Source organism: Bos indicus x Bos taurus, chromosome 2, assembly GCF_003369695.1.
Source record: "Bos indicus x Bos taurus breed Angus x Brahman F1 hybrid chromosome 2, Bos_hybrid_MaternalHap_v2.0, whole genome shotgun sequence".
NCBI lineage: Eukaryota > Metazoa > Chordata > Mammalia > Artiodactyla > Bovidae > Bos > Bos indicus x Bos taurus.
In genome coordinates this window covers 18,046,728-18,071,498 of record NC_040077.1, presented here as the reverse complement: position 1 = coordinate 18,071,498, position 24,771 = coordinate 18,046,728, and the positions used below count along the sequence as shown (strand labels likewise).

Sequence of the window (24,771 nt, the reverse complement as noted above, 5' to 3'; positions counted from 1 at the left end):
TGACTTTTCTCCTGTCCTTTTCCTATTTCACACAGCTCCTCTGGGCATTGACAAGTTCAGAAATAGCCTTACAGGTGTTTGGAGCAGGGCCTCTCCCTTGAGTTTCCAGTTGGCGTGGATATCATCTTCCGAGATTTCGGTTTCAAAGCGGGCTGTCTCGGTCTCCATCACCTCCACGCTGTACAAGGGCCGCACCAGTTTAATTTCCCGATCTAGAAAAGTGCAGGGTCAGCATGTGTCATTAGCCTCTGGCAGAAATAACTCCAACAGCTTCAAGAGTAAAGCTTGTGGAAATTTCCTTACCCTCAATGTTAAGCTTTCCTGAGGTCTTATCTGTCCCACAGTCACAGGTGTACTGTCCAATATCTGATTTCAAGGGTTTCTTTAGGATTAGCATGCGCTTTTTGCCATCTGCCTTAATAACAGCATTTTTAGATGGCTTTATTTCCTGTCCATCTTTAAACCATTTCACTGGTGCATCCGCTTTGCTAATTTCACACTGTAGAATCACTTCTTCTTTCTCTACACCAGTGTAATCTTGAAGCTTTCCTGTAAAGTATGGATCTCCCTCTGCAAGTAAAGTATAATTGAAAAAAATTCATTAACCGCCTAAGGAGATAAAAATCTCTTGGGAAGTTTAAGGGGCAGCTCACAGAAGTCTGGGTGTATTTAGAAAATGTACCATGCTTCCACTCACTTAACATGTATGTTCAAAAGTTCTCTAAAAGTTAGAAAAGGAATTGATGCCTGGGATTTATCAAGATCTCGTGAGTCTGAGTAAACTCTGGGAGTTGGTGATGGACAGGGAGGCCTGGTGTGCTGTGATTCATGGGGTCGCAAAGAGCTGGACACGACTGAGCGACTGAACTGAACTGAATCTATATTATATTTTGAAGTATTTCATTAACAGTAGTATGAAAGACACAATGAAATTTAGCTTCAAATGATTATATGTTTCTCCATCATTCAGCTAAATTTTAAATTTCTTAGCAAATCTCTTATGACTAGTTTACCTGTAAGCTTTCCAGTTCACATTATTAGTTTTTCTTCTATCAATTAATAGTTTGCCTTTAATAGTCATTATACATGTTAGACTTCGTATATAATCTGCCTGAGACTAGCAGCCCAGGAAAAACAATGAGCTTTATTGACGTAAGTTCTGTGTTTCTTAGGGACTTGAGAAACATTGTTCTGAAATAATTTTGATAAAGTGAAGAGAGAGGAAGTATTTATATTCCTAATTTTAAATATGACAAGGCTCCATAATTAATTGAGTTTTAATTCTGATTTAAACTGGCTATTTTGTGAGCCTGAGTCTTTATTCCTTTAAAATCCTCATAGTTTTAGGTAAAAATATTTCAGACACAAGCCTAATAATGTATGTGGTCATTTCTTAAGGGCAGGCATTGCTTTCATGCAATTTAACACTTGAAAGATTTTACACAGTAGATACTACATACATTTCTGATGAATACAATAAAATTAAATTTTAAAAAAAGCACCTACCAAGCACAGTGAGTTTGGCTTCTGAACTTAACCCCATAGCTTCCACTTTAATTTGAGAGGTATCGTCAATAGAGAGGTTTCTGAATGTGATGGAATGGGTCTTCCCTTCATCATCCATTGAGACGAACTTGCTGGTGTGCAGGCGCTGGTCATTCTTGAACCAGCGAACACGGATGTTATCATGGGACAGCTCCACGGTAAACACAGCACTTTCCCTCTCTTTGGCTGTTACATCCTTGAGTGGGGTGAGGAATTTAAGTCGGATTCCTATCAGGAAAAAACAACAATTTACTAATTCCAATCCTTAAAGGAAGATATATAAAAGCAAGAATAAAAATAAAAGCGTTTAAAGGTAACCTATTTGATAAGAATGCTTACCTTCAATGATCAGTTTGCCACTTGTATGCTGATCTTCAGCTTCAAATATGTATTTTGCTTCATCTTCAAAAGCGGCAGATTTGATCACCAGTGAATGCTTAGTACCATCTTTGATAAGCTCAATTCTGTCATCACCTGTGATTTCCTGGGTTCCTTTCAGCCAACGGTATGTTTTGGGCTCCCTGGATACTTCACATTCAAACTTAGCTTCATCTTTCTCAAAGACTTTAACGTCACTGAGAGGTGTGATGAAGATAAGTGGCAATTCTGAAAAAAAGAAAAGGGTGTGGATGAAGCCAGAATATGCTTCCAGTCATCAGTTCTGGGTCTCAAAAGGAAGCCTTGCAAAGAAAATACAAAAGGGTGGCTGGCAAGCAGAACGTACCTTTCACTTTCAGATTGGCTGCGGATTTAGCATTGGCAGCTTGGAAGGAGACCTTGCCTGTCATGTCCAGCCGGCAGTTATAAAGGACCAGAATATGCTTCTTCCCATCTTCAATGATCTCACAGTCCTGTTTGGAGTGAGGTGAGGAGGAAAGAGAAAGAAAAACATCATTTTCATAACTGGTTATTCCTACAAATAATCAAGAGATTTTGTACCAGAAATGTACCCATCTTTCACCACTGAGCAAGCAAGCGCCCCACCCCCACCTATGTGATCAGATCATTGCGACTTACAGGGGAAGCAGTTAAAGGCTCTCCTTTTAGCTTCCACTGTCCATGGACATCTGGTTCAGAAAGTTCGATTTCAAAGCGAGCTGTTTCACCCACAAACACTTCTACTCCATACAGAGGCTTTTCCACTTTTATTAGTCGGGCTGAAATTTATACAGAGTTTTGTAAGAATGACTGAACAAAGCAATCGCAGATTCAGATGGGGTACCTTTAGAAATTATGTGTAACTCACCCTCAACAGTGACGTTTGCTTTTGTCGTGTCTGTGCCACAGTCACACACGTATTCGCCTTTGTCCTTCAGATCTGCCTTTTTGATTTTTAAGATGCGGCGCAGGCCATCTGCCTTGATGGAGTGTTTGGGTGAAGGTAGGAGCTCTTCCCCATCTTTGAACCATTTCACCGGCACGTCTTTGCTCACTTCACACCTGAGAACAATCTCGTCCTTCTCGACTCCTGTCTTGTCATGCAATTTCACAGTGAAGTAGGGGTCAGCCTCTGTAAGGGACATTTGGCAGATGATCAGAGAACGTCAAAGTGAAATTAAAGGGTTACACATTGCAAAATGTTAACTGTTACCCACTCCCACCATCCAAAAGTCAGCTCTCTGGTTATAGCTGGTCAGATTTACCTATGACCTTCAGGTTTGCTGTGGAGCTGAGGTCCTTAACCTGGGCTTTGATCTGGGATATATCATCCATTGTCACTTCTCTCATTTCCAGCTTGTGAGTCTTGCCCTCCGAGGAGATGAGTACAGTCCTGCTCGTGTGGAGTTTGGCATCATTTTTGAACCAGACCACATGCATTTTTTCATGAGAAAGTTCACAGACAAAAGTCGCTGTTTCACCTTCTTTCACTGTCTGATCTTCAAGAGGTGATATGAATTTCAGTCTTATACCTGCAATACAAGGTAATATGCTCAGAAATACAATTTACTTTCAGAAATATTCCACTTTCCCTGGCAAAAAGAATCTTTCTTTTTTTTTTTTTTTCTAATTTTATTTTATTTTTAAACTTTACATAATTGTATTAGTTTTGCCAAATATCAAAATGAATCCGCCACAGGTATACATGTGTTCCCCATCCCGAACCCTCCTCCCTCCTCCACATAGCATTTATTGAGTCACCTTTTCAAAAGGATCTATCCTCCATTAAAAAAAAATTAAGGGGCTTGTTTTGATGGCAATGTGAAAATAAAGTTGTGGGGCTGATGGTCACTTACAGCTATTAAAACCTGGTGTTCCTTTTTTTTTTTTTTTTTTTCCTGATGTTCTGTATGTAAAGTCAGATATTCATGTGCCTAACTATAGGATGTTAGAGTCAGAGCTCACCAGCTCTTACCTGTAACAAATAATCGTGCTGAGGTCTTCTTGCCCTCCACTTCAGCAGTATAGACTCCTTCGTCATCAAACTGAGAATTATTGATGACAAGAATGTGTTTCTTTCCATCAGTAATGATATCAAACTTGTCCGATGACTTGATTATATCAGGTCCTTTAGACCATATAACATTTGCCTCTCGAGTGAGGACACATTCAAATCGAGCCTGTCGCTTTTCTGGGACTGTGACATCCTTCAGGGGCACAGCAAAGTCAAGTTCGATTTCTGGAAGGCAAACGTTAAGAATGAGGCTTTTCAGAATGCAGGGGGCTGTCAGATGAAGTTGAGCCCACTCCATGAGTTCCAAAGGCCCATACCTTTCACTGTCAGAATGGCAGTCGTGACTGCATTCAGCGCCTGGTAAAGAACTTCACCAGCTTGGTCCAGTTTGACGTTATGCAAAGTCAAGAAGCGTTTTCCATCTTCTGCCTTGATCTCACATGTCTGAAAAAGGATAGTTTTAGTTAGCATTTGAATGGGATAGATTGTTTCAGATACAGATGTCTATAGAGCCATAAAATAACTGTAATACTACTAATGAAAATAAAGTACATTGTCATAAACATTTTTAAAAAATTGCTGAGCTGTCTACAAATAGTGCATCAAATTTCTTCCCCTCTTTGAGACTTTAGAAGCCAGAAATAATTCCATCATTACTGAACCAAATCCGAGTGTCAGAATCAGTTATAGAATGTAGTCATATAGAATATTTTTTATTGATGTATAGTTGACTTACAATGTAGTGTTTATCACAGGATGCTGAATATAGTCCCCTGTGCTACATTGTAGGATCTGTGGTTTACTCATTTTATACATAATAGTTTGTGTCTGCTAACCCTAAACTCCCACACCCCCTCTCTCCCTTGACAACCACTAGTCTCTTTTCTATGTCTGTGAGACTGTTTCTATTTTGTAGACAGGTTCATTTGTGTATATGATTAACAACTTAAAAGAAGAAATTACTCACAGGTGAGGGTCTTAGAAGTTCTCCCTTCAGTTTCCATTGTCCAGGAACGTCTACTTCTGAGATTTCTGCATCAAAGCTTGCACTTTCTTTCTCATAAATGGTAACATCCTCTATTGGCTTAAGCAATTCAACTTCACGTTCTGTATTGGTAAAGGATGAAAAACCATCAGGCGTTAAACAATCTAATGACACTTTTGTGAGTGTACCTGTGTATGTTATTTTGCCTTGGGCACATACAAAACTTAAGAATAGATGGTAAGATTTTTATACCTCCAAGTGTCAGCTTTGCAGGGTATCTTTTCCCTTCAATTTCCACTGCATATTCATCAATATCTTCTGGCATAGCATTTTTAACTTTGAGGTGTATATGATTTCCATCTCTTATTATCTCAGTCTTATCAGTTGGTTCCCAGGGGATTTCATCATATCCTTTGTACCACTTAATGTTTGGAGTATCTTTTGCTATAACACAGGTGAAAACAGCTGTCCCTTTGGGTTTCACATGCTGATCTCGTATGGGTTTCACCAGCCAGTCTCTAATGACTTCTGTATGATAAAAGAGGTCAGAAAAGATAATTATGATCTGAATAAGCAATACAAAAACTTCCTTAGTAAATTTCAGAAATAGCAAAAAATTCTCAAAACTGGACATAATTAGTCTGCTATGATTTGATATTCTCCCTGTTAGGTAAGGTGTAAGACTGCTGATATTCTGATACTGGAAATTGAAGATCTCGCTTCTCTTTTCTTAATAGTAAGTAGAACTTATTTCCCACCGAAGTACTGACCTACTACTTTCACGCAGGATGAGCACTCCAGGTTGTTGGCATTTTCCACAGTCACTGTGTATGTCCCAGCGTCGGAGTCATCTGCATCATTGATGGTCAGAGCCCGCAACAAGCCGATGACGCCGGGCACAATTTTGCCGGGTTTCTCCACGACAATCTTGCCATCCTTCCTCCAGACCACGTCACGTTCTTTGTTTAACTCACAGCTTAAGTACAGTGGCTGTCCTTTGACCACTGTGACTTCCTCTTCAAGCGTTTTTACAAAACGCACGGGAAGTTCTATGGAGAATTGTGATATTAAGAAGTGGCAGAGACTTTTCAATACATACAATATTTTCATTGAGATAAAACTTGGGAATAAATTTTGTTTAAGGGACAATAAAAATTGCTACGGAGGTTTACTGTGTTAACACTTCATGGGGGCCATATTCAGAAGACTGGAAATTACCTTCAACAATCAGTTTAGCCGTGGAGGTCTTCTCCTTATTTCCCAGACGGAGAACACAGGTGTATTCGCCAGCATCAGAAAGTTGAACATCAATGATATGCAGCTTTCTGTCTTTCCCATCAGCGATGAATCTGTGCTTTGGGCTCTCACGGATATTGCTACCATCTTTCATCCAGCTTGTAACTGCAGTGGACGGGGAGACTAAACACTCAAAGATTGCAGAAGAGCCAACTGACTCTGCTTCAGTCAAGACAATGTCTTTGATTTCTTTCACAAACTTCAGTGGCACAGCCTTCAGCTGGTAGGTGAATGGGGCTTCGTCAGGCGGCTTCTCTCCACCACTTCCTGGTCTTAACTTTTTCCTTTCAGCTTCTATTGGTGAAGGAGTCTTTTTGGCTACACCTAATTCAAAATAAAATCAAAAGTTGAATTGGCATTTCCATAAGGGTCAGAAAGTGCATACCTGGCTGTCTGCTGGGTAAAACCAGTGACCATGAGACAAGAGGGGAAAATTAAAGATGAGGCAACTGAGAGGTCAGTTGAATTTATCCTGCTTTCTTTCAGAAAGAAAATGAGGTGGCAAAAGGAATCCATGGGTAATAAACACTCATTTTCTCAAGTTTGAAAGCCAAATGTATAATGTCCAGATTAATGTCTCATTATTTTATCTATCATGTATAAATATCATGTATATGGAGAATGAAACTTGGAACTTGTAGGGTTCATTATCCTAAAGTGTATATGTTACATATGTAATATCCACTTGAGTAATACTAGAGGTGTATTCATTGTGGTATCAAAAGACATACTAGTTTTTGCAGAATCAATTAGAAATCATAAAGATTGATATAAATTTTGAAATGTTCCCCCTTAAACAGAAAACTGCCCTTGAATGTAAAGTTTCCAAAGAGTGAAAGGTTTTACAACTCAGGTACAGGGAAATGAATCTTACCTTTGATGGGACCTTTTGGCTTGGCAGCCTCCTCTTTCGGTGCTTTGGCTTCTGGAATAAAAATAAAACCCAGGATTTAAACAATTTTCAGACTTATTTCATGCTTAGTAGTAAACCATGTGGGCTGAATAATGCTCTTTATTATAAATATGAATGCATGAAGAAAAACTGGACTTATTTATGTGACTTTTACTGAGAATATCTGGATATTTCCAGCAAGGCATATTCTGAATGCTGTGACCACGCTAAATTGCCAATGTTTCTAGGATTAAAAAATTACCTTCAGCAAGTAATTCTCCCATTTCTGGAAGGCTTACTCTTACCTTGTGAGGAAGAGTTTTACTCTTACCTAGCTGTGTAAAATATTTTGTATGTTAATGTGCGTGCTGGTTTTGTGAATCAAGGAAATACCTTTTTATGTCAACAAGGAATCAATGTAGGCAAAAGGGAAATAACCCAGAAGTTACCAAAGCCTTTCTTTATTAAGCTGGGTAAATAAATCCAGGGAAGACTCCAGAAAAAGAAAGGGTCTGTGTACTACAAAGGTACGAATTCTTTGACGATTTCCCTTAATTAGACAATGAACTAAGGCAAAACCAAGACAGTTCCCACACTTAAGAGTTTAATTCAATTAATATGGGGCAGTATAAATTGTAGAACCAGTTCTTTAGTGTCAGACCCTGGGGATGTGAGAAAAGCTGTACTCTTACACATACTTAATTATCTCAATGGCAGTTCTTATCTTTTTCTGAACTAAAAAAAGTATCACATAAAAATCATAAAAGTTTAAAAGAATAATGCCCAAACCATATCAGTGACAACATATGTTATATAATATTAAAGTTAAACCATAGATGAAAGAACACAGTATATCCTCATGTTATTAAACATAATAAAAAACCAAATATTTCTTGCTATGTACCAAGCACTGTGCTAAAAGTTTTGCATATAGTTAATCCTCATAATAGTTTTAATAAGTAGAGTTATTAAGTATTCTGATTTTACAGACTAGGAAATTAAAATTTAAAGAAATGAAGGAAGTAGCCAAAGATCAAATAGTTAGGACATATGTTTATCAACGATCTATACATGTCAAATCATTTTGGTTTTGAGATTATCTCCTAAGTAGTTTAACTAATATGTATTTTAAGTTTGTACCTAAGATACTGAGTTAGTACATTTAAGAAAATTATTATTGATCTAAATTCTTATATAGATTTAAAGGCAGAACTATGCAGTCCTTTTTTTTTCTTTTCATTGTGGTAAAATATACCTAACATAAAACTGACCAGTTTAACCATTTTTAGGTGTACAATTCAGTTGCATTAAATACTTCACAATATTATGCAACCATCAACACTATCCATTTCCAGAACTTTTTCTTTATCCCAAAATGCAGTCTTTTTAAAAAGTGAGAAATGATTTTTACAGGGCACATGGGAAATTTGAATCTCCATGGGATTCCTATATGTATGTCCTTAGAGAATATCTATATGTCTTAACTTTGAATATATTCATTAGTTAATCTCAAAAGCATATAAATAAACGATGCTTTGCAGAAATACACATTTCAATCAAAATTACACATTTCAATTGCACAATATGCATCCATGATGAGAAAGTAGGTTGGTACAGGGTAGCAGATAAAGAAAATTTAATCATTAATTTATAAGTTCCCACAATTGAAATGATGCTTTGTTTCAACAAAAAGAAAGCTTGATTTTTAATGAAGTTTTCATTAAGCCACCAAAACAAACAAGCAAAAAGAAAACAACAGAATAATTACCTGCTTTCTTTCCAACTACTGGCACCGTCACTGGGGCAGCGATGGGAGTGGGTGGGGGCTCCACGGGAGGTGGTTTGATTATTTTCACTTCTGCAAAAAGATGTTCATTGCATTAATGTATCGTTTGTCACTTCCTAAAACCCATTTGCCTATTTGCCTCCCCTAATGAATTTTAAAATCTAATAAACTGGTTTTCAAAGAACAATATATTCTAATTATAATAACATCTATATACAAGATAATAACATTTGAAAATATGTGACATTATATTAAAATATAACAGTATAATCTAAGACATTGGGGCATTAGAAATCATTTGATGCATGCACACTTTTACTCCTCTTTTCTTATTAACTATATATTGTTTGTGTGAAACATGAAGGTATATGCTGTTGATATTGAGGATAAGCTTGCTTACCTGCTTCAGGCTTTGGTTTTGGTTCAGGGGCAGGGAGAGGTATTGGTGGCTTAATTTCAGGCACTAAAACAATTCATAGTAATAAGCAAGTTATCACAGAGTTTTTGAAGTTTTTCACAAAGTCAAACCAAAATTGGACAGGTTTAATGTATCTTGGAAGATACTAGAATTTATACACAAACAGTCACCAAGTCAAATACTTGACCCAAGTTTATTCTTACATTTAAACAAAGTACTTAGAAAATACAGCAAGTCAGGTTTATTGATTTTCTAATGTTATTATTCATCTCACTGCCCATAAATACAATTTTCTTAGTTTTTAAAACTCAGTAATTTATGTAACAAATGGATGGGCATGAGGCAACTGCACCTGAGAGTGAATTGTAAAGAAAATTAAGCTGGTAAGAGGAGTAGAGGTCATGTGTTCAAATCTTAATGCCAGTGTAATGATATTTTAATTGATGCATATTTGTATTTTTAGAGACAACTGGAAGTTTGTACCTTTTGTTGGTTCTGGAATTTTCCTTTCCTTTTTGGTAACAGCTGGAGGTGCTTCAACCTCTTCCACAGCTTTTGGAGGTGGTTCTGGCACTTTAAGATAATAGGATGATTTTCTAGTGTTATTTTAGGATTTGAATCCTTAGAAATCAGCTAATCTGAAATAATTAGGTCAAACTATTTTCTGAAGCTCTGTTGTTGACTTTAGAAAGAAAACCCTTATATTCTATCAATTAATTTCTGTTTTCTCTTCTTGACTCTGCTTCAATTTATTTTTTCTTTCTCTTATTTCACCTATTTGCCTCCCAACCCCATTAGTGAGCTCTCCCTTTCTAAATCACTTCTTAAATAGCAAATATACTCTTTGAGAATACATAAAAATCAGCCCACTAAAAGCCCCAAATTTTATGAAACATTTCTGACACCTTCCCATGAAGTTATTTTGCAGCCAACTTGATTATTTCACAAATAATAATAACAATAATGATGATGAAGTGCATGGAAATGCATGAATGGATTTGAGAACTATTAATACTATAAAAATGTTTAAACAGAAAGCAGACAATGGAAAACATAGACAGATGAAATATGAAGCTACATTTATATTTAACTCCATTTATGTTTACAAGATAAACCTTTTGTTAAATCTCAATTTTGTTAAAAGATAATTTCACAGATTTTTACTGAGATTCCTACCTGCAGGTTTTTTGATTTTTTCTACTTTTTTAGGTTCTACTTTAGGTTCTTCTTCTTCAGGCCTCTTTCTTAGAACTTAAAAAGACAAAAAGGTTTATATGTAAACCAAGACAAACGAATGAAGATGTTGAATAAGCTTAATGAATGCAAATAACGTACAAAGCAAGGAAAGTGAAAAGCATGAGATCAAGCGCACCGGGAAACTGGCTTTTACATTAAAAATGCTGTTAAGAAAAAGATCAAGTGTTGTTAAGGTAATTAAAACAGCACTCAGAGTCACTTTATATAGATAGTCTCTTCAGAGACAAATCCATGGCAGAAATATCCAAACACAAAATGAATAACCTAAAGAGCAAAAAATTCTAATAATTCAATGTTATAATTTAATGAGAAAAGAAGAATTTAAATAAGTACAAAGTTAACAGAAGTGGAGATGGCCAAAGAAATGTAGCCAAGAAATAAGTAATTCTATGTGGAGGGAAAGTCAGAATTTGATTCTTCATTCAAATATCTTGTTTCTAATTCTTTAATACTTTATTAGTAGAAAGAAATGCTCAGGTTTTAGAAAATGTTATTTATTAGTTGTGGTAATCCTGTGTCACACTTTAAAACTGAATTTTGAGTTTAGGCTTAAATCATTTGGTGTAATTTAGAGTATTTAATAGGTTTAGTGTATTTTACTACATAATTTGATTATGAAAATGGCAGCTATAGTCATTGTTATTAGTTTAGAATATTATCAATTTAGTCATGTCTACTAATGTTGTAAATTTCAAGATACTCTGAATGCTCACAAAATTTCTGTCTTTTTAAAAAGATATGAAAGTGATCATATTTAATTTTCAAAGCAACTAGAAATGAATTTTGATATATTAGGAATCTAATTAAGAGAAAACCAAGGAACAGAAGTATTTTGTAAGCTTTCAAGTTCTTTTTTGTTATTTGAAGCTGATACAATGTTTGAAAAATACTATACCGCTTTTGAGAATAACTTCTTCCTTTGGTTGAGGCTTAGGTTCAGGAAGTAATTTGCGAACTTTCTTTTCACCTCCAGCCACTTAAAAAAATATGATTTTAAATTTTGAAGTAAATTCATATAAAAAGTAAATTTCAACAAGAAACTGTCTCTTTCAAAACTAGTTAACCATGATGCATAAGTAATAATTCTTGTTGCATATAAATATCACAGAATTTAAAAGCAAGAACACACAAGTTGTTTCCTCTGCATAGATCTATATACCTTGTGATGAAATTCAATTGCATTAACTTCAGGCAAATATATTCATTCACCTTAAAAGGGTGTAGAAGATGTTATTCTATATTGACTTTATGAATTTTTCATTCAATGCAAGGTTCTTGACAGCATCTTTGCCCCAATATGCAATTGTAGATTGTTCAAATCTACACTGATATCCCCTTGACCATTAATTATAGGTGGCATGAATGACATTATTCAAATCTTCTCCACTAACGAGAGAAGAAAGCCAAATAATATGGATTATGAACTTGACTTAGGAAAGGAGAAATACTTAAACAATCTGAATTTTTGGATATTTCTATAAAATTTCACATTTGGTGTTTTAAATAAGACATTTGCAATGTATTAAATAACTTTCATTTTATGTGACAAAGATAGATGTGCTTAACTCTTGAAATTTTAAACATACAGAGCAAATATGTAAATATTTCATTTAAAATATTTTTTCTGTCAAGTATTTTAAGTAAAATTTCACAAACATTAAATGTTTTTATCCATGATAATTATTTTAGAGTTACCAGTATTTGTAATGTAAACCATTTTCATTGATCAAGCTGGAGAGATGCTTATACATTTAATTTCCATCAGTAATATCATTTACTTATCTAATGAATATAGTGAAAATGTATCTTTGTATCTGTTTTTCCATATTATTATTTCATTTTTAAGATCTTATGTATGAGACTCAGGTGTAGAACACACCATTGTAGTTATTTTTAAAGTCATTATATACTAATATGTCACTGCATGTCATTTAACGTTTGCATGGCTTTGCAGAGGATTATTACATCCTCTGCATCCACATTAACATCCACAGCAACACTAATTTGTAATCTCTGTTTTATAAATGAGGAAATATATATTCAGATGGGTGATTTTTCCAAAATCCCAGAGTGAATCAGGAACAGATTCAACTTATGAGTCTGGATGTGTTAATTACTTAAATAGAACACTGTTCCCTACTACGCTCACTGGAAAAATGAACAATTTTATTCTCAATAGATGTTTTATAAACCTTTATGATTCATTTATTTTTCTTTTCGGTCCAAGCCTAGATAGAGAAAAATACTGTTTAAAGAGAAATGCGTTGTGAAAAGATGACCTGCGGGGAGAAAGAAACTTCCCTACAACATGAGATCTGTACACCCAAGAGAATGTTTTGGAGTCCCTGAGAAGAGAGTGATAGGAACGCCATAAGGAAATCCCTATGAATCATATTAACAGTATAGAAGGAAAACAGGACTTATTTTTGGTGCTTATAACACTGGCTAAAATACTGTTGTTCAAGTGAAATCGCAGGGCTTTCTATTGCTAGCTCTCAGCATTTTAATCTAAGATGTGTCCTGATATTAATGTCAGCTAACCGGTAAAATTTGCTATTTTTTAGTTTAGGAAAATGCAAAAAGATATATGTAGATGAGACAAAACAACAACTATCCATGAATGCATGAAACTGATGAGAGACAATGAAAGCAACACTCATGAACCAGGACTATAAAAGCTACAAAAACACAAGAAATCAGTGAGACTACTCTGATTTTTTTTTTTTTTTTAAAGGAAAGAAGAAGAAAAAGAAGAACACTGAAGACAGCAGGAAGAGCAAGGAGTTAGAGCAAGGGATACTGAATATGAGCATTTTCTAGACTGTTGAAATACCTTTCAGAGGTGTAAGCTCCACTTTTTCTGGAACCGCAGGTTTCTCAGGAACTTTCTTCTTCGAAACAGCTTTAAAGAAGATGATCTTACTTTTATTATTTGTTTATTTAGACTGATCTGAAGCAAATTATTAAATACCTGCTTTATTGTCTATACCCAAAAGCATTAATAACAGCCAAGAACAGCCACTGAAGAACATACAAGAAGCGTTCAAACCATGAAAACAGATTCAAGTTTTACTCCAAAGTGGAGTAGTAAGTTAAAGTCTGGCTGAGAAGAAAGATAAGTTTTACTCTTTGTAGGGGTAAGAAATCTTCCTTTGCATATAGATTTTACAAGAAGGGAAACATATTTAAGTGTGTGTCTTCATAAAATGTTAATCAACAGATGGGTAACCTTTTAAGAAGTGTTTGCTTTTTCTATGTCTGATTTAAAATGCCAAAGACTCTCCCTACAGGCCAGGAGTGTTGCAGAGAGGCAAGAAACAAGCTTTCCTATGGAAAACTCTGATTTTGTGTACATGTGTAGGTAAGGGAAAAGTGCTCACCTAAGATTATATCTAGATTATTTTAAATGGGGAAATCTCATGACACCACAAATAGACAACATATTGTTAAAAATAGAAAGAATGATACAATTTTGCTAGTTTTTCAGCTTTTAAAGATGTTATTTTAAGAATTAAATAATATTGAATCAATTCAAAGTAAAAGTGAAAGTCACTCAGTCATGTCTGACACTTTGCTACCCCATGGACTATAGTCCATGGCATTCCCTAGGCCAGAATACTGGAGTGGGTAGCCTTTCCCTTCTCCAGGGGATCTTCCCAACCCAGGGATTGAACCCAGGTCTCCCGCATTGCGGGCAGATTCTTTACCAGCTGAGCCACAAGGAAAGCCTAAGAATACTGAATTCAAAGAAAAATCTAAATGCAAAGAGAATGAAAGAAAGTTTAACAAGGGGAACAACCACAGAACACAGTTGGGTTTTTATCAAGTTGTAAAAAAAAAAAAAAGTAGGGAAGCAGTGATAAGTTGTTCATATACCTTCTTTTCATGGTATATGAACACATCAGCTATTGGATCCCATAAATATAATGCCTATAGTATATTTTAAAGCATATGTCATTCTTTAAGGACAAAGTTTTGGCTTTTGTATAAATTCATTAGTGCAATATTAAAAATATCCTGCTAAGTTTTCTTCTACATTTCACATGCACAAGATCCCAAAGATATGCACAGCAATCACACTTTGAAATCAGAAAACCCTTTCACCCCACTCTGCATGAGAAAGTTAGCTGGACAGCCCCTGCATCCAGATGGTCAGGATGAAGCTAACCATGGCGCACTTTCTGACACTTTGGGCAGCAAGCGTGGCCTGACAACGCACCCGGGGCAGCATAAAATACAAGTCTGTATGAAATCCCCCAGCATGATCATGTCCAAAAGTACACATTTTAAAAATACATTTCTTGCAAGCACCACTTCAGATGTTTGGATGGAAGTTTGGAGCAGGTTAATAAAACTTTGCAACTATCATTTTGTACCTTTAAGCTGGAATATTTTCTCCTTTACATCTTCTTTAGGTGGAGCAGGAGGAGGAGCTGGGGGCCTTGGTTTGAGTTTTGGTTTCTCAATAACCTTCTTTTCAGGTTCAGGTTCTTAAAAGAGTATTTCAGGAGTATTAGTATATGAATACAACGATTGGTATGTGGACTTACAGTATATTCAGCAGAAATATAAGGATACTTATGTAAGAAGTAAGAAGCATATTTAAGTAAGAAGTTTGCTTTTTTGGATACATAATGTTGGTATCCAACATAAAACATAAAAATGTTCAACATAAAACATAAGAATGTCAACACTGTACATAGATAACAAGTACAGCACAAGCACTAATGAAAATGACAAAGGAAGCATCCATATAAGCCACACTGACATGAAATAAATAGTACAAATCACATGAACACAGACGACAGAGATGCACATTTAAAACAATACCTTACATACAGGTGAAGAGAGACATGCTGTACACATCGAACAACGTAAAACATATACATATATATCAAGAGGAAGAATATGGTGATGAAGATTTAAGTCCAACTAACTGAATACCTTGTACTGGTGTTTCTTCCGGCTGTGGTTCAGGTTCTTCGGGTTCTTCAGGTTTAACATACTTTTCAATTTCACGTTCTTTAGAGAATGTTGACAAAGGATAAGAGGTTGTAATGTAAAGTTCTTCACAAGACTCATACAAATTTCACACAGATGCAAAGATGACAGTCACAGAAACAAAAATATACATATTCACTTACATAGAAAAAGAGGTTAATATTTCTATTTTATTATATTCAAGCTTTCTACTGTTTGATGTATGTTGATGGCAAATGAAATGATTTTTAAAATCTGATGTTGGGTTATCATTGGAAGATCCAATGCAATGATTCCAGTTTTGCCTCAGTAAACTGTATCTTTTGGAATTTATAATTACAATCAAGAATAATCAAAGATTATACTTCAAAAGACGTTTAATGATTTGAAAAACAAACAAGTCAAATATGTGCTAGAATGCTTTTACATATAATTTCAAGAAGGAATGTTAGCCTATAAATACTTTTGTATTTCTAATAGGAGTTTTCAAGAGATTAAAAATTTTATATTTATACATATATATATACCTTCAACAGGGGGAGTCTCTTTTCTACCAATGGTTATGGATGCTCTTTCTTCATATATTATTTCCTCAGGCGACTCTTCAACTTAAAAAACACAGTATTTTATTTTAGACTGAATTCAGAGTAGAATACTGTGACTGCTGAGTTTCAATGTATCAACTTAGTTACACACTAGAACATATTCTTCAGAAGATTTCAAAATGCCAATAACTATACTACATAAGACAGGCAACAGATAAACACAAAAGATCCATCTACAACCAAAGCAAGATGATGAGACGACTATCATCTTTCCAAGATTTAGAGCACAGCCATGTACCTTGTACAGGTGGAGCTTCTGGTTCTTCAGGGATAGGAACTGACACTTTCTCTTCTGTGACGATTTCCTTGGGAACTTCAGGCACTTTAAAGATATTGATTTTGTTTACTATTAAGAATTTAGAAGATGTACAAGATACTGCAAAGAGCAGGCAAAGAATACATGGGTACGGTACTTCATCTTATAAGACTCGGTGGGGAAAACAGCTTTAGAGGCAAGGCACCCTTTTGGACATCCTAATTTCATAAATAAGTCCTTGCAGACTTCTTCATTTATTTCTCATCCTCTGTGTGCCTTTAAATATAGATGTTTTCCACTGGTCTAACTTTGATGATTTTAAAAACTGAATCTACATTTTTTGAGCAATCACTCCATTCTCAACTCTTATTTCCATGGTAATGACTTATGGATCTACATCTCTGGCCCCAATCTCTCCTAAGTTCCAGATGCATATTCTCAAATTCCATACTTGAAATGTAAAACATATATTCACTGCCTTCTTTCTAATATTAGTTTGGGGGTTCAGTGAACCATTCTCATGGCCTAGCTTCAACTCTTATAATCATTTTGGGCTCATCTATTTCCTTCATTACTTTAAGAATAGACACCCACTCAATCTCCACTTCTCTTAAATCCAATCCTTTCCATTTCTGTCACCACTGATCTTACTCAATTTTTGAAGACCTTAAAAATTGCAATGGCTCTTTTCTATTATTGTCCTAAGAATTTGACCTTCTGCCAGTTATCTGAAGCTCGACTCCTGTTAATTTATACACCACTGAAGCCTATTGCCCACAGACTAAAGTACATGCCTTATATTAGCATTCAAAGAACTCCAAAACATGACTGGCATCATTACGTCCAGCCTTATCTTTCAGGATAAGCTAGGTTTCTCCTGTTTGTCTGTCTTATTTTCTCCTTGCCTTCATTATTTCCCCCCGTTTTTCCGTAAAATCTGTTCTTGCATAAACTTATACTTCATATTTTTGTTATAAGAACTACTATTAAGATGCTTAGCATTCAGATAAATACATTCTTTCTTTCTTCACGGTAGATACCTTTTACTCGCTGGATTTCTGGTTTTTTGGTAACAGGCTCAGGTTCTTTCTTTACTGGAACAAGTCTCTTGGGCAGCTCAGACACTTTGAAGATATTAGTTTTATTTTAGAAAGAGTATTTAAAGACATTGGAAAAAGAGTTAAGAATAAAGAACTTATAATTAAAGAGCAGCATTAAAATTAATGAAAGCAAAATAAGGACATTTTTGTCCCTAACACTGAAGACAACTTATTGGATTCCACTTGAAGATATCAGAATACTTAAAAAATATATAATGTCAATGATGATGTGAATACCTTTAATTTCTGGTGTTTCTGGCTTCTTAATAGTTGGGACTTTCTTCATTGGGACAACTTTCTTTGCCATCGCAGGTACTTTAAAGATATTAGTAGTATTTAATAATATAAAATTGCAAGATGCAATATGTACACATTAATTTGACAAGTCTGCTCAGAACTGTAACATACAGATGACAGTTCATAATACAGCACATAATATAGCACGATATAAAACAAGAAAGAGTGCCAAATTTCTGACAACACACAAAAAAGAAGTAAATATTTATTTTACTGTAAGTACCTTTAGGAGGTGGAGGTTCTGGTTTTTTGATGACAGGAACTTTCTTCTCTGGAACAATCTTCTTGGGCTCTTCAGGCACTTGAAAGATAGGGATTTCTTTTAGAGTCAAATGATTACAATGAAAAGATTAATGCTATGAATGAATAAAAAAGATAACACTTATTTCTTTGCTATGCTGCATTGTGTCTGTAGGACAAAAGCTTTATGTGTGCAACTGACTTTTGTTCTTGCCAATAAGGTCAAATGTTAAAGAAGGAAATAGAAGACTGAAATGTTTGCCTTAAACAAGATAAATAATAGATATAAAAAATCAAATGGTGTATTCTTCCATTCAGTGAATCTTGTCTTGTACCTGCTGGTGGGGGGGCTTCCGGTTCCACCTCTTCTACAACAGGAACGGGCTCTTCCTCTTCTACAACAGGAACAGGCTCTTCCTCTTCTACAACAGGAACGGGCTCTTCCTCTTCTACAACAGGAACTGGCTCTTCTTCTTCAGGAACAATTTCCACAGGTTCTTCATAAACTTTAAAGATATAGTTAATTTTAATTGAATGTGTGGAACAGTATTCTAAAATGCACAAATGTGAAACACAATAAATAGTCATCTTGATTTCTTCCCTTGTTTCTACTAATATCATCACTTATATTAAGATGAAATCCATCTTGTTTGACTGATTTCTGTTTCCATTGCTTTGAATGTTTGAAAAACCCTTTAGTGTTTAATGTCATTTATAGTCATTAGTTCACCTGTCCCGCTTTGTGTGTGCATTAGAGAAGCTTTGTGTAACACAGCTTATGATGGCCAGTGTAGTTGCTGACTATGGACTCAAATAGATTTAAGATTGGAGCTAATTAAGAACCGTGAAGTAAGACAAATAATTAAAGGACAGAAAATGACCAAGAGATACTGAATTAGAAGAGGAACAAGGCCTACATTAAAAACAGTCAAAAGTGGTAAGCTCATAAACAGCATTACATGTACCTTCTGGAGGAGGAGACTCTACTTTCTCAGGAATAGGGATGGCTGGTTTCTCCTCCAAGACAGGTTTCTTTGGTACCTCTGGCACTTAAAAGAAAGAGTTAGTTTTACTTCTGGGTAGTTGAGAAGTACATGAAATTTATACTATATCTAGTTCAAATAACCCAGGGACAGATCCATGAACAAAATTCACAATGAGGCCAGTGATCTGTTCTTGGATCCACATGGTCGGAAGAAAACAAAGCCTATTAACATCAACAAAACCATGTTAGAAAACTCTTCTAATACTTACAACAAACGTACCAGTCTTTTTTTTTTTTTTTCAATCAATGATGCTATTTAAAAACATTTAAAACTCTAAACAGCCAGTATACTAGGTTTGTAGTTGTTAATATAAGATATTTGACAAACAAAAGGCTTTCCTATTGGAAGTGAAACCAAGAGTGAGTGCTTATCTATTGGTTAGTGACATGTACCTTTAGCTGGTGGGACTTCAGGCTTTTTGGGAACAGCTACTTTCTTTTCTGGAACAACTTCTTTTGGAACTTCAGGCACTTTAAAGATATTAGTATTTTAACATTATGAAGAATCACGTGAAAACATTCATCACATTTACACAGAACAAAATGCTTTTCAAGAGCTAGAGGTTGTATCCACCTCTCTTAGACAGTAGACAGTTACAAGTACCTTTAGGAGGCGGGACTTCTGGTTTCTTGGGAACCACTGGAGGCACTTTCTTTTCAGGAACAACTTCCTTGGGCACCTCAGGCACTTAAAAAGATATTAGTATTTAGCTCATTGTTTCAATGACATACGGAAATCATTAAGCTGAGCAGTGGAACATAGCATTTTAGAGACACATTTTTCTGTATGAAGCAGTGGCAGTGGGAAATACCTTTCGCTGGTGGTGGTTCAGGTTTCTTGGCAACAACAGCGGGTGGTTTCTTTTCCGGGACAGGTTTCTTAGGTGGGACAGTCACTAAAGATATTATGATTTATGTTTTAGAATCGGTGAAGAAGAGTGAGAAACAATAAAAGTCATAACGCCTAGAATCTGGGGGACAAGAAGGGCAAAGATTGGCTAAGGCTGCATAGCAGCTGGCCAGTACCTTTTGGAGGAGGAGCAGGAACAGGCTCTGGCTCTTCTACGACTTCAACTGGAGGCTCCTCTGGGGCTATTTCCTCAGGCTCCTCATACACTTTAAAGACACAAGCTTGTTTGAATGCTAGAACTGACTCAAGTATATGAAACATTTTGTAAAATGATTCTTACAGTGCTCAGAAGAGAGTTTTTCTTTTTAAAAATACTAGTTTGGAGAGTTTCATGATTACCTGCAGGGGGAGGACTTTCCGGTTTGGGAGGAATAGCTTCAGGCACCTTCTTTTCGGGCACAGCTGCCTTTGGCACCTCGGGTACTTTAAAGAGATTAGTGTTTTCAGGATTAGACTGAGTGAAGACAGACAGACATTGTCAAACACAGCAACATGCAGGCAGCTACCTTTGGCTGGTGGCACTTCTGGCTTTTTAGGAGGTGTCACAGGCACTTTCTTTTCAGGGACAACTTCTTTGGGAGCTTCAGGCACTTAAAAGATATTAGTAAAATTACATTTAGGAGTTATGAGATCATTGGAACAAATTATTTTCAAGAGCAGAGGAGTTATGTCATTTAAGCCTAAGATCAGTGACAAATACCTTTAGCAGGTGGGACTTCTGGCTTTTTAGGAGGCATCACAGGTACTTTCTTCTCAGGGACGACTTCCTTGGGAGCCTCTGGCACTTAAAAGATTTTAGTAAAATTACGTTTAGAAGTTGTGGGAGCACTAGAGCAAAATGCTTTTGAGAGCAGAAGAGTTTTATCTCTTTAAATCTAAGGTGAGTGACAGCTACCTGTAACAGGTGGGACTTCTGGCTTTTTAGGAGGTGTCACAGGCACTTTCTTTTCAGGGACAACTTCTTTTGGCACCTCAGGCACTTAAAAGATATTAGTAAAATTACATTTAGTATTATGAGAACAATGGAGCAAATATTTTCAAGAACAGAAGAGTTATGTGCTTTAAAGCCTAAGATCAGTGACAAATACCTTTAGCAGGTGGGACTTCTGGCTTTTTAGGAGGCATCACAGGTACTTTCTTCTCAGGGACGACTTCCTTGGGAGCCTCTGGCACTTAAAAGATTTTAGTAAAATTATGTTTAGAAGTTGTGGGAGCACTAGAGCAAAATGCTTTTGAGAGCAGAAGAGTTTTATCTCCTTAAATCTAAGGTGAGTGACAGCTACCTGTAACAGGTGGGACTTCTGGCTTTTTAGGAGGTGTCACAGGCACTTTCTTTTCAGGGACAACTTCTTTTGGCACCTCAGGCACTTAAAAGATATTAGTAAAATTACATTTAGTATTATGAGAACAATGGAGCAAATATTTTCAAGAACAGAAGAGTTATGTGCTTTAAAGCCTAAGTTTCATGACAAATACCTTTAGCAGGTGGGACTTCTGGCTTTTTAGGAGGCATCACAGGTACTTTCTTCTCAGGGACGACTTCCTTGGGAGCCTCTGGCACTTAAAAGATTTTAGTAAAATTACGTTTAGAAGTTGTGGGAGCACTAGAGCAAAATGCTTTTGAGAGCAGAAGAGTTTTATCTCCTTAAATCTAAGGTGAGTGACAGCTACCTGTAACAGGTGGGACTTCTGGCTTTTTAGGAGGCATCACAGGTACTTTCTTTTCAGGGACAACTTCTTTTGGAGCCTCAGGTACTTAAAAGATATTAGTAAATTTATGTTTAGTAGTTATGTGACCACCAGAACAAAATATGTTCAAGAGCAGAAGAGTTTTATCTTCTTAAATCGAAGGTGAATGACAGGTACCTGTAATAGGTGGGGCCTCTGGCTTTTTAGCAGGTGCCACTGGCACTTTCTTTTCAGGGACAATTTCTTGAGGAACTTCAGGCGCTTAAAAGATAGTAGTTTTATGCTTAGGTTAAAGAGGTCAATGAATTAAAAGTACTTCCAAGAGCAGAGGAGGTATTTCTTCTATAGAAAAAGGACTGGGGTGAAAAATACCTGAAACTGGAGGGACTTCCAGTTTTTTGGGTGGTGCTTTGGGAACTTTCTTTTCTGGAACAACATCTTGGGGAACTTCAGGCACTTGAAAGATATTAGTAGTTTTATGGTTAGGTTAATGAAGAGCAAAGGACTTGAATCATTCTCAAGAACTCAAGAGACATTTCTTCTGCAGGAGTCCAGAGCCAACATGTACCTGTGACAGGTGGGGCTTCCGGTGTTTTGGGTGGTGCCTTGGGGACTTTCTTTTCTGGAACAACTTCTTGGGGAACTTCAGGCACTTGAAAGATATTAGTAGTTTTATGGTTAGGTTAATGAAGAGCAATGGACTAAAATCATCCTCAAAAACTGAAGACACATTTCTTCTGAAGAATGAAGTCAGAGCTAAATTGTACCTGTGACAGGTGGGACTTCCGGTATTTTGGGTGGTGCCTTGGGGACTTTCTTTTCTGGAACAACTTCTTGGGGAACTTCAGGCACTTGAAAGATATTAGCAGTTTTATGGTTAGGTTAATGAAGAGCAATGGACTAAAATCATTCTTAAAAATTGAAGAGACATTTCTTCTGCAGAACGTTGTGGGTCAACATGTACCTGAGACAGGTGAGACTTCCGGTTTTTTGGGTGGTGCCCTGGGAACGTCCTTTTCTGGGACAACTTCTTGGGTAATTTCAGGCACTTGAAAGATATTAGTAGTTTTAAGATTAGGTTAATGAAGAACAATAGACTTGACTTATTCTCAAGAACTGAAGAGACATTTCTTCTGCAGAATGAGGTCAGAACCAATATGTACCTGTGACAGGGGAGACTTCCAGTTTTTTGGCTGGTGCCTTAGGGACTTTCTTTACGGGGACAACTTCTTGGGAAACTTCAGGCACTTGAAAGATATTAGTGGTTTTATGGTTAGGTTAATGAAGAGCAATGGACTAAAATCATCCTCAAAAACTGAAGACAGAGCTAAATTGTACCTGTGACAGGTGGGACTTCCAGTGTTTTGGGTGGTGCCTTGGGGACTTTCTTTTCTGGAACAACTTCTTGGGGAACTTCAGGCACTTGAAAGATATTAGTAGTTTTATGGTTAGGTTAATGAAGAGCAATGGACTAAAATCATCCTCAAAAACTGAAGGGACATTTCTTCTGAAGAATGTTGTGGGCCAACATGTACCTGTGACAGGTGGGGCTTCTGGTGTTTTGGGTGGTACCTTGGGAACTTTATTTTCTGGGACAACTTCCTTGGTAACTTCAGGCACTTGAAAGATATTAGTAGTTTTATGATTAGATTAATGAATAGCAATGGGCTTGAATCATACTCAAACCCTGAAGAAACATTTCTTCTGAAGAATGAGATCAGAGCCAGCATGTACCTGTGACAGGTGGAACTTCTGGTTTTTTGGGTGGCACCTTGGGAACTTTCTTTTCTGGAACAACTTCTTGGGGAACTTCAGGCACTTGAAAGATATTAGTAGTTTTATGGTTAGGTTAATGAAGAGCAATGGACTAAAATCATCCTCAAAAACTGAAGACACATTTCTTCTGAAGAATGAAGTCAGAGCTAAATTGTACCTGTGACAGGTGGGACTTCCGGTATTTTGGGTGGTGCCTTGGGGACTTTCTTTTCTGGAACAACTTCTTGGGGAACTTCAGGGACTTGAAAGATATTAGTAGTTTTATGGTTAGGGTAATGAATAGCAATGGACTAAACTCATCCTCAAAAATTGAAGGGACATTTCTTCTGAAGAATGTTGTGGGTCAACATGTACCTGTGACAGGTGGGACTTCTGGCTTTTTCGGTGGTGCCTTGGGAACTTTCTTTTCTGGGATAACTTCTTGGGGAACTTCAGGCACTTAAAAGATATTAGTAGTTTTATGGTTAGGTTAATGAATAGCATGGACTAAAATCATTCTCAAAAACTGAAGAGACATTTCTTCTGTAGAATCTTCTCTGGGTCAACATGTACCTGTGACAGGTGGAACTTCCGGTTTTTTGGGTGGCACCTTGGGAACTTTCTTTTCTGGAACAACTTCTTGGGGAACTTCAGGCACTTGAAAGATATTAGTAGTTTTATGGTTAGGTTAATGAATAGCATGGACTAAAATCATTCTCAAAAACTGAAGAGACATTTCTTCTGTAGAATCTTCTCTGGGTCAACATGTACCTGTGACAGGTGGAACTTCCGGTTTTTTGGGTGGCACCTTGGGAACTTTCTTTTCTGGAACAACTTCTTGGGGAACTTCAGGCACTTGAAAGATATTAGTAGTTTTATGGTTAGGTTAATGAAGAGCAATGGACTAAAATCATCCTCAAAAATTGAAGACACATTTCTTCTGAAGAATGAAGTCAGAGCTAAATTGTACCTGTGACAGGTGGAGCTTCCAGTGTTTTGGGTGGTGCCTTGGGGACTTTCTTTTCTGGAACAACTTCTTGGGGAACTTCAGGCACTTGAAAGATATTAGTAGTTTTACGGTTAGGTTAATGAATAGTAATGGACTAAAATCATCTTCACAAACTGAAGAGACATTTCTTCTGAAGAATGTTGTGGGTCAACATGTACCTGTGACAGGTGGGGCTTCCGGTGTTTTGGGTGGTGCCTTGGGGACTTTCTTTTCTGGGACAACTTCCTTGGTAACTTCAGGCACTTGAAAGATATTAGTAGTTTTATGATTAGGTCAATGAATAGCAATGGGCTTGAATCACACTCAAAACCTGA

At 36.4% G+C, this 24,771-nt stretch overlaps 1 protein-coding gene across 11 annotated transcripts in view; it reads right to left on the bottom strand.

Annotated features, from left to right (window-relative positions):
• TTN (titin) overlaps window positions 1-24,771 on the bottom strand; it is a 276,227-nt gene that overhangs the window by 105,117 nt on the left and 146,339 nt on the right. For 10 of the 11 annotated variants that reach the window (XM_027556470.1, XM_027556480.1, XM_027556496.1 and 7 more), the window contains 57 exons: window positions 24,616-24,699; window positions 24,419-24,502; window positions 24,220-24,303; window positions 24,022-24,105; window positions 23,824-23,907; window positions 23,627-23,710; window positions 23,428-23,511; window positions 23,229-23,312; window positions 23,032-23,115; window positions 22,857-22,940; window positions 22,658-22,741; window positions 22,461-22,544; window positions 22,262-22,345; window positions 22,066-22,149; window positions 21,871-21,954; window positions 21,676-21,759; window positions 21,481-21,564; window positions 21,288-21,371; window positions 21,093-21,176; window positions 20,900-20,983; window positions 20,705-20,788; window positions 20,511-20,594; window positions 20,344-20,427; window positions 20,121-20,210; window positions 19,907-19,990; window positions 19,699-19,782; window positions 19,488-19,565; window positions 19,015-19,098; window positions 18,385-18,555; window positions 18,033-18,110; window positions 17,750-17,827; window positions 17,453-17,536; window positions 16,395-16,478; window positions 16,079-16,159; window positions 15,516-15,593; window positions 14,948-15,061; window positions 13,405-13,473; window positions 11,467-11,547; window positions 10,491-10,565; window positions 9,798-9,887; window positions 9,297-9,359; window positions 8,879-8,968; window positions 7,093-7,143; window positions 6,141-6,542; window positions 5,693-5,971; window positions 5,175-5,450; window positions 4,905-5,044; window positions 4,255-4,381; window positions 3,899-4,162; window positions 3,189-3,455; window positions 2,792-3,055; window positions 2,563-2,702; window positions 2,270-2,396; window positions 1,885-2,151; window positions 1,507-1,773; window positions 304-570; window positions 73-212 (listed from right to left, as the gene is read on the bottom strand). In XM_027556470.1, the coding sequence (XP_027412271.1) occupies window positions 73-212; window positions 304-570; window positions 1,507-1,773; window positions 1,885-2,151; window positions 2,270-2,396; window positions 2,563-2,702; window positions 2,792-3,055; window positions 3,189-3,455; window positions 3,899-4,162; window positions 4,255-4,381; window positions 4,905-5,044; window positions 5,175-5,450; window positions 5,693-5,971; window positions 6,141-6,542; window positions 7,093-7,143; window positions 8,879-8,968; window positions 9,297-9,359; window positions 9,798-9,887; window positions 10,491-10,565; window positions 11,467-11,547; window positions 13,405-13,473; window positions 14,948-15,061; window positions 15,516-15,593; window positions 16,079-16,159; window positions 16,395-16,478; window positions 17,453-17,536; window positions 17,750-17,827; window positions 18,033-18,110; window positions 18,385-18,555; window positions 19,015-19,098; window positions 19,488-19,565; window positions 19,699-19,782; window positions 19,907-19,990; window positions 20,121-20,210; window positions 20,344-20,427; window positions 20,511-20,594; window positions 20,705-20,788; window positions 20,900-20,983; window positions 21,093-21,176; window positions 21,288-21,371; window positions 21,481-21,564; window positions 21,676-21,759; window positions 21,871-21,954; window positions 22,066-22,149; window positions 22,262-22,345; window positions 22,461-22,544; window positions 22,658-22,741; window positions 22,857-22,940; window positions 23,032-23,115; window positions 23,229-23,312; window positions 23,428-23,511; window positions 23,627-23,710; window positions 23,824-23,907; window positions 24,022-24,105; window positions 24,220-24,303; window positions 24,419-24,502; window positions 24,616-24,699 (6,866 nt within the window). The remainder of the gene's footprint in view (window positions 1-72; window positions 213-303; window positions 571-1,506; window positions 1,774-1,884; window positions 2,152-2,269; window positions 2,397-2,562; window positions 2,703-2,791; window positions 3,056-3,188; window positions 3,456-3,898; window positions 4,163-4,254; window positions 4,382-4,904; window positions 5,045-5,174; window positions 5,451-5,692; window positions 5,972-6,140; window positions 6,543-7,092; window positions 7,144-8,878; window positions 8,969-9,296; window positions 9,360-9,797; window positions 9,888-10,490; window positions 10,566-11,466; window positions 11,548-13,404; window positions 13,474-14,947; window positions 15,062-15,515; window positions 15,594-16,078; window positions 16,160-16,394; window positions 16,479-17,452; window positions 17,537-17,749; window positions 17,828-18,032; window positions 18,111-18,384; window positions 18,556-19,014; window positions 19,099-19,487; window positions 19,566-19,698; window positions 19,783-19,906; window positions 19,991-20,120; window positions 20,211-20,343; window positions 20,428-20,510; window positions 20,595-20,704; window positions 20,789-20,899; window positions 20,984-21,092; window positions 21,177-21,287; window positions 21,372-21,480; window positions 21,565-21,675; window positions 21,760-21,870; window positions 21,955-22,065; window positions 22,150-22,261; window positions 22,346-22,460; window positions 22,545-22,657; window positions 22,742-22,856; window positions 22,941-23,031; window positions 23,116-23,228; window positions 23,313-23,427; window positions 23,512-23,626; window positions 23,711-23,823; window positions 23,908-24,021; window positions 24,106-24,219; window positions 24,304-24,418; window positions 24,503-24,615; window positions 24,700-24,771) is intronic. The other variant, XM_027556566.1, reaches the window with a different exon arrangement.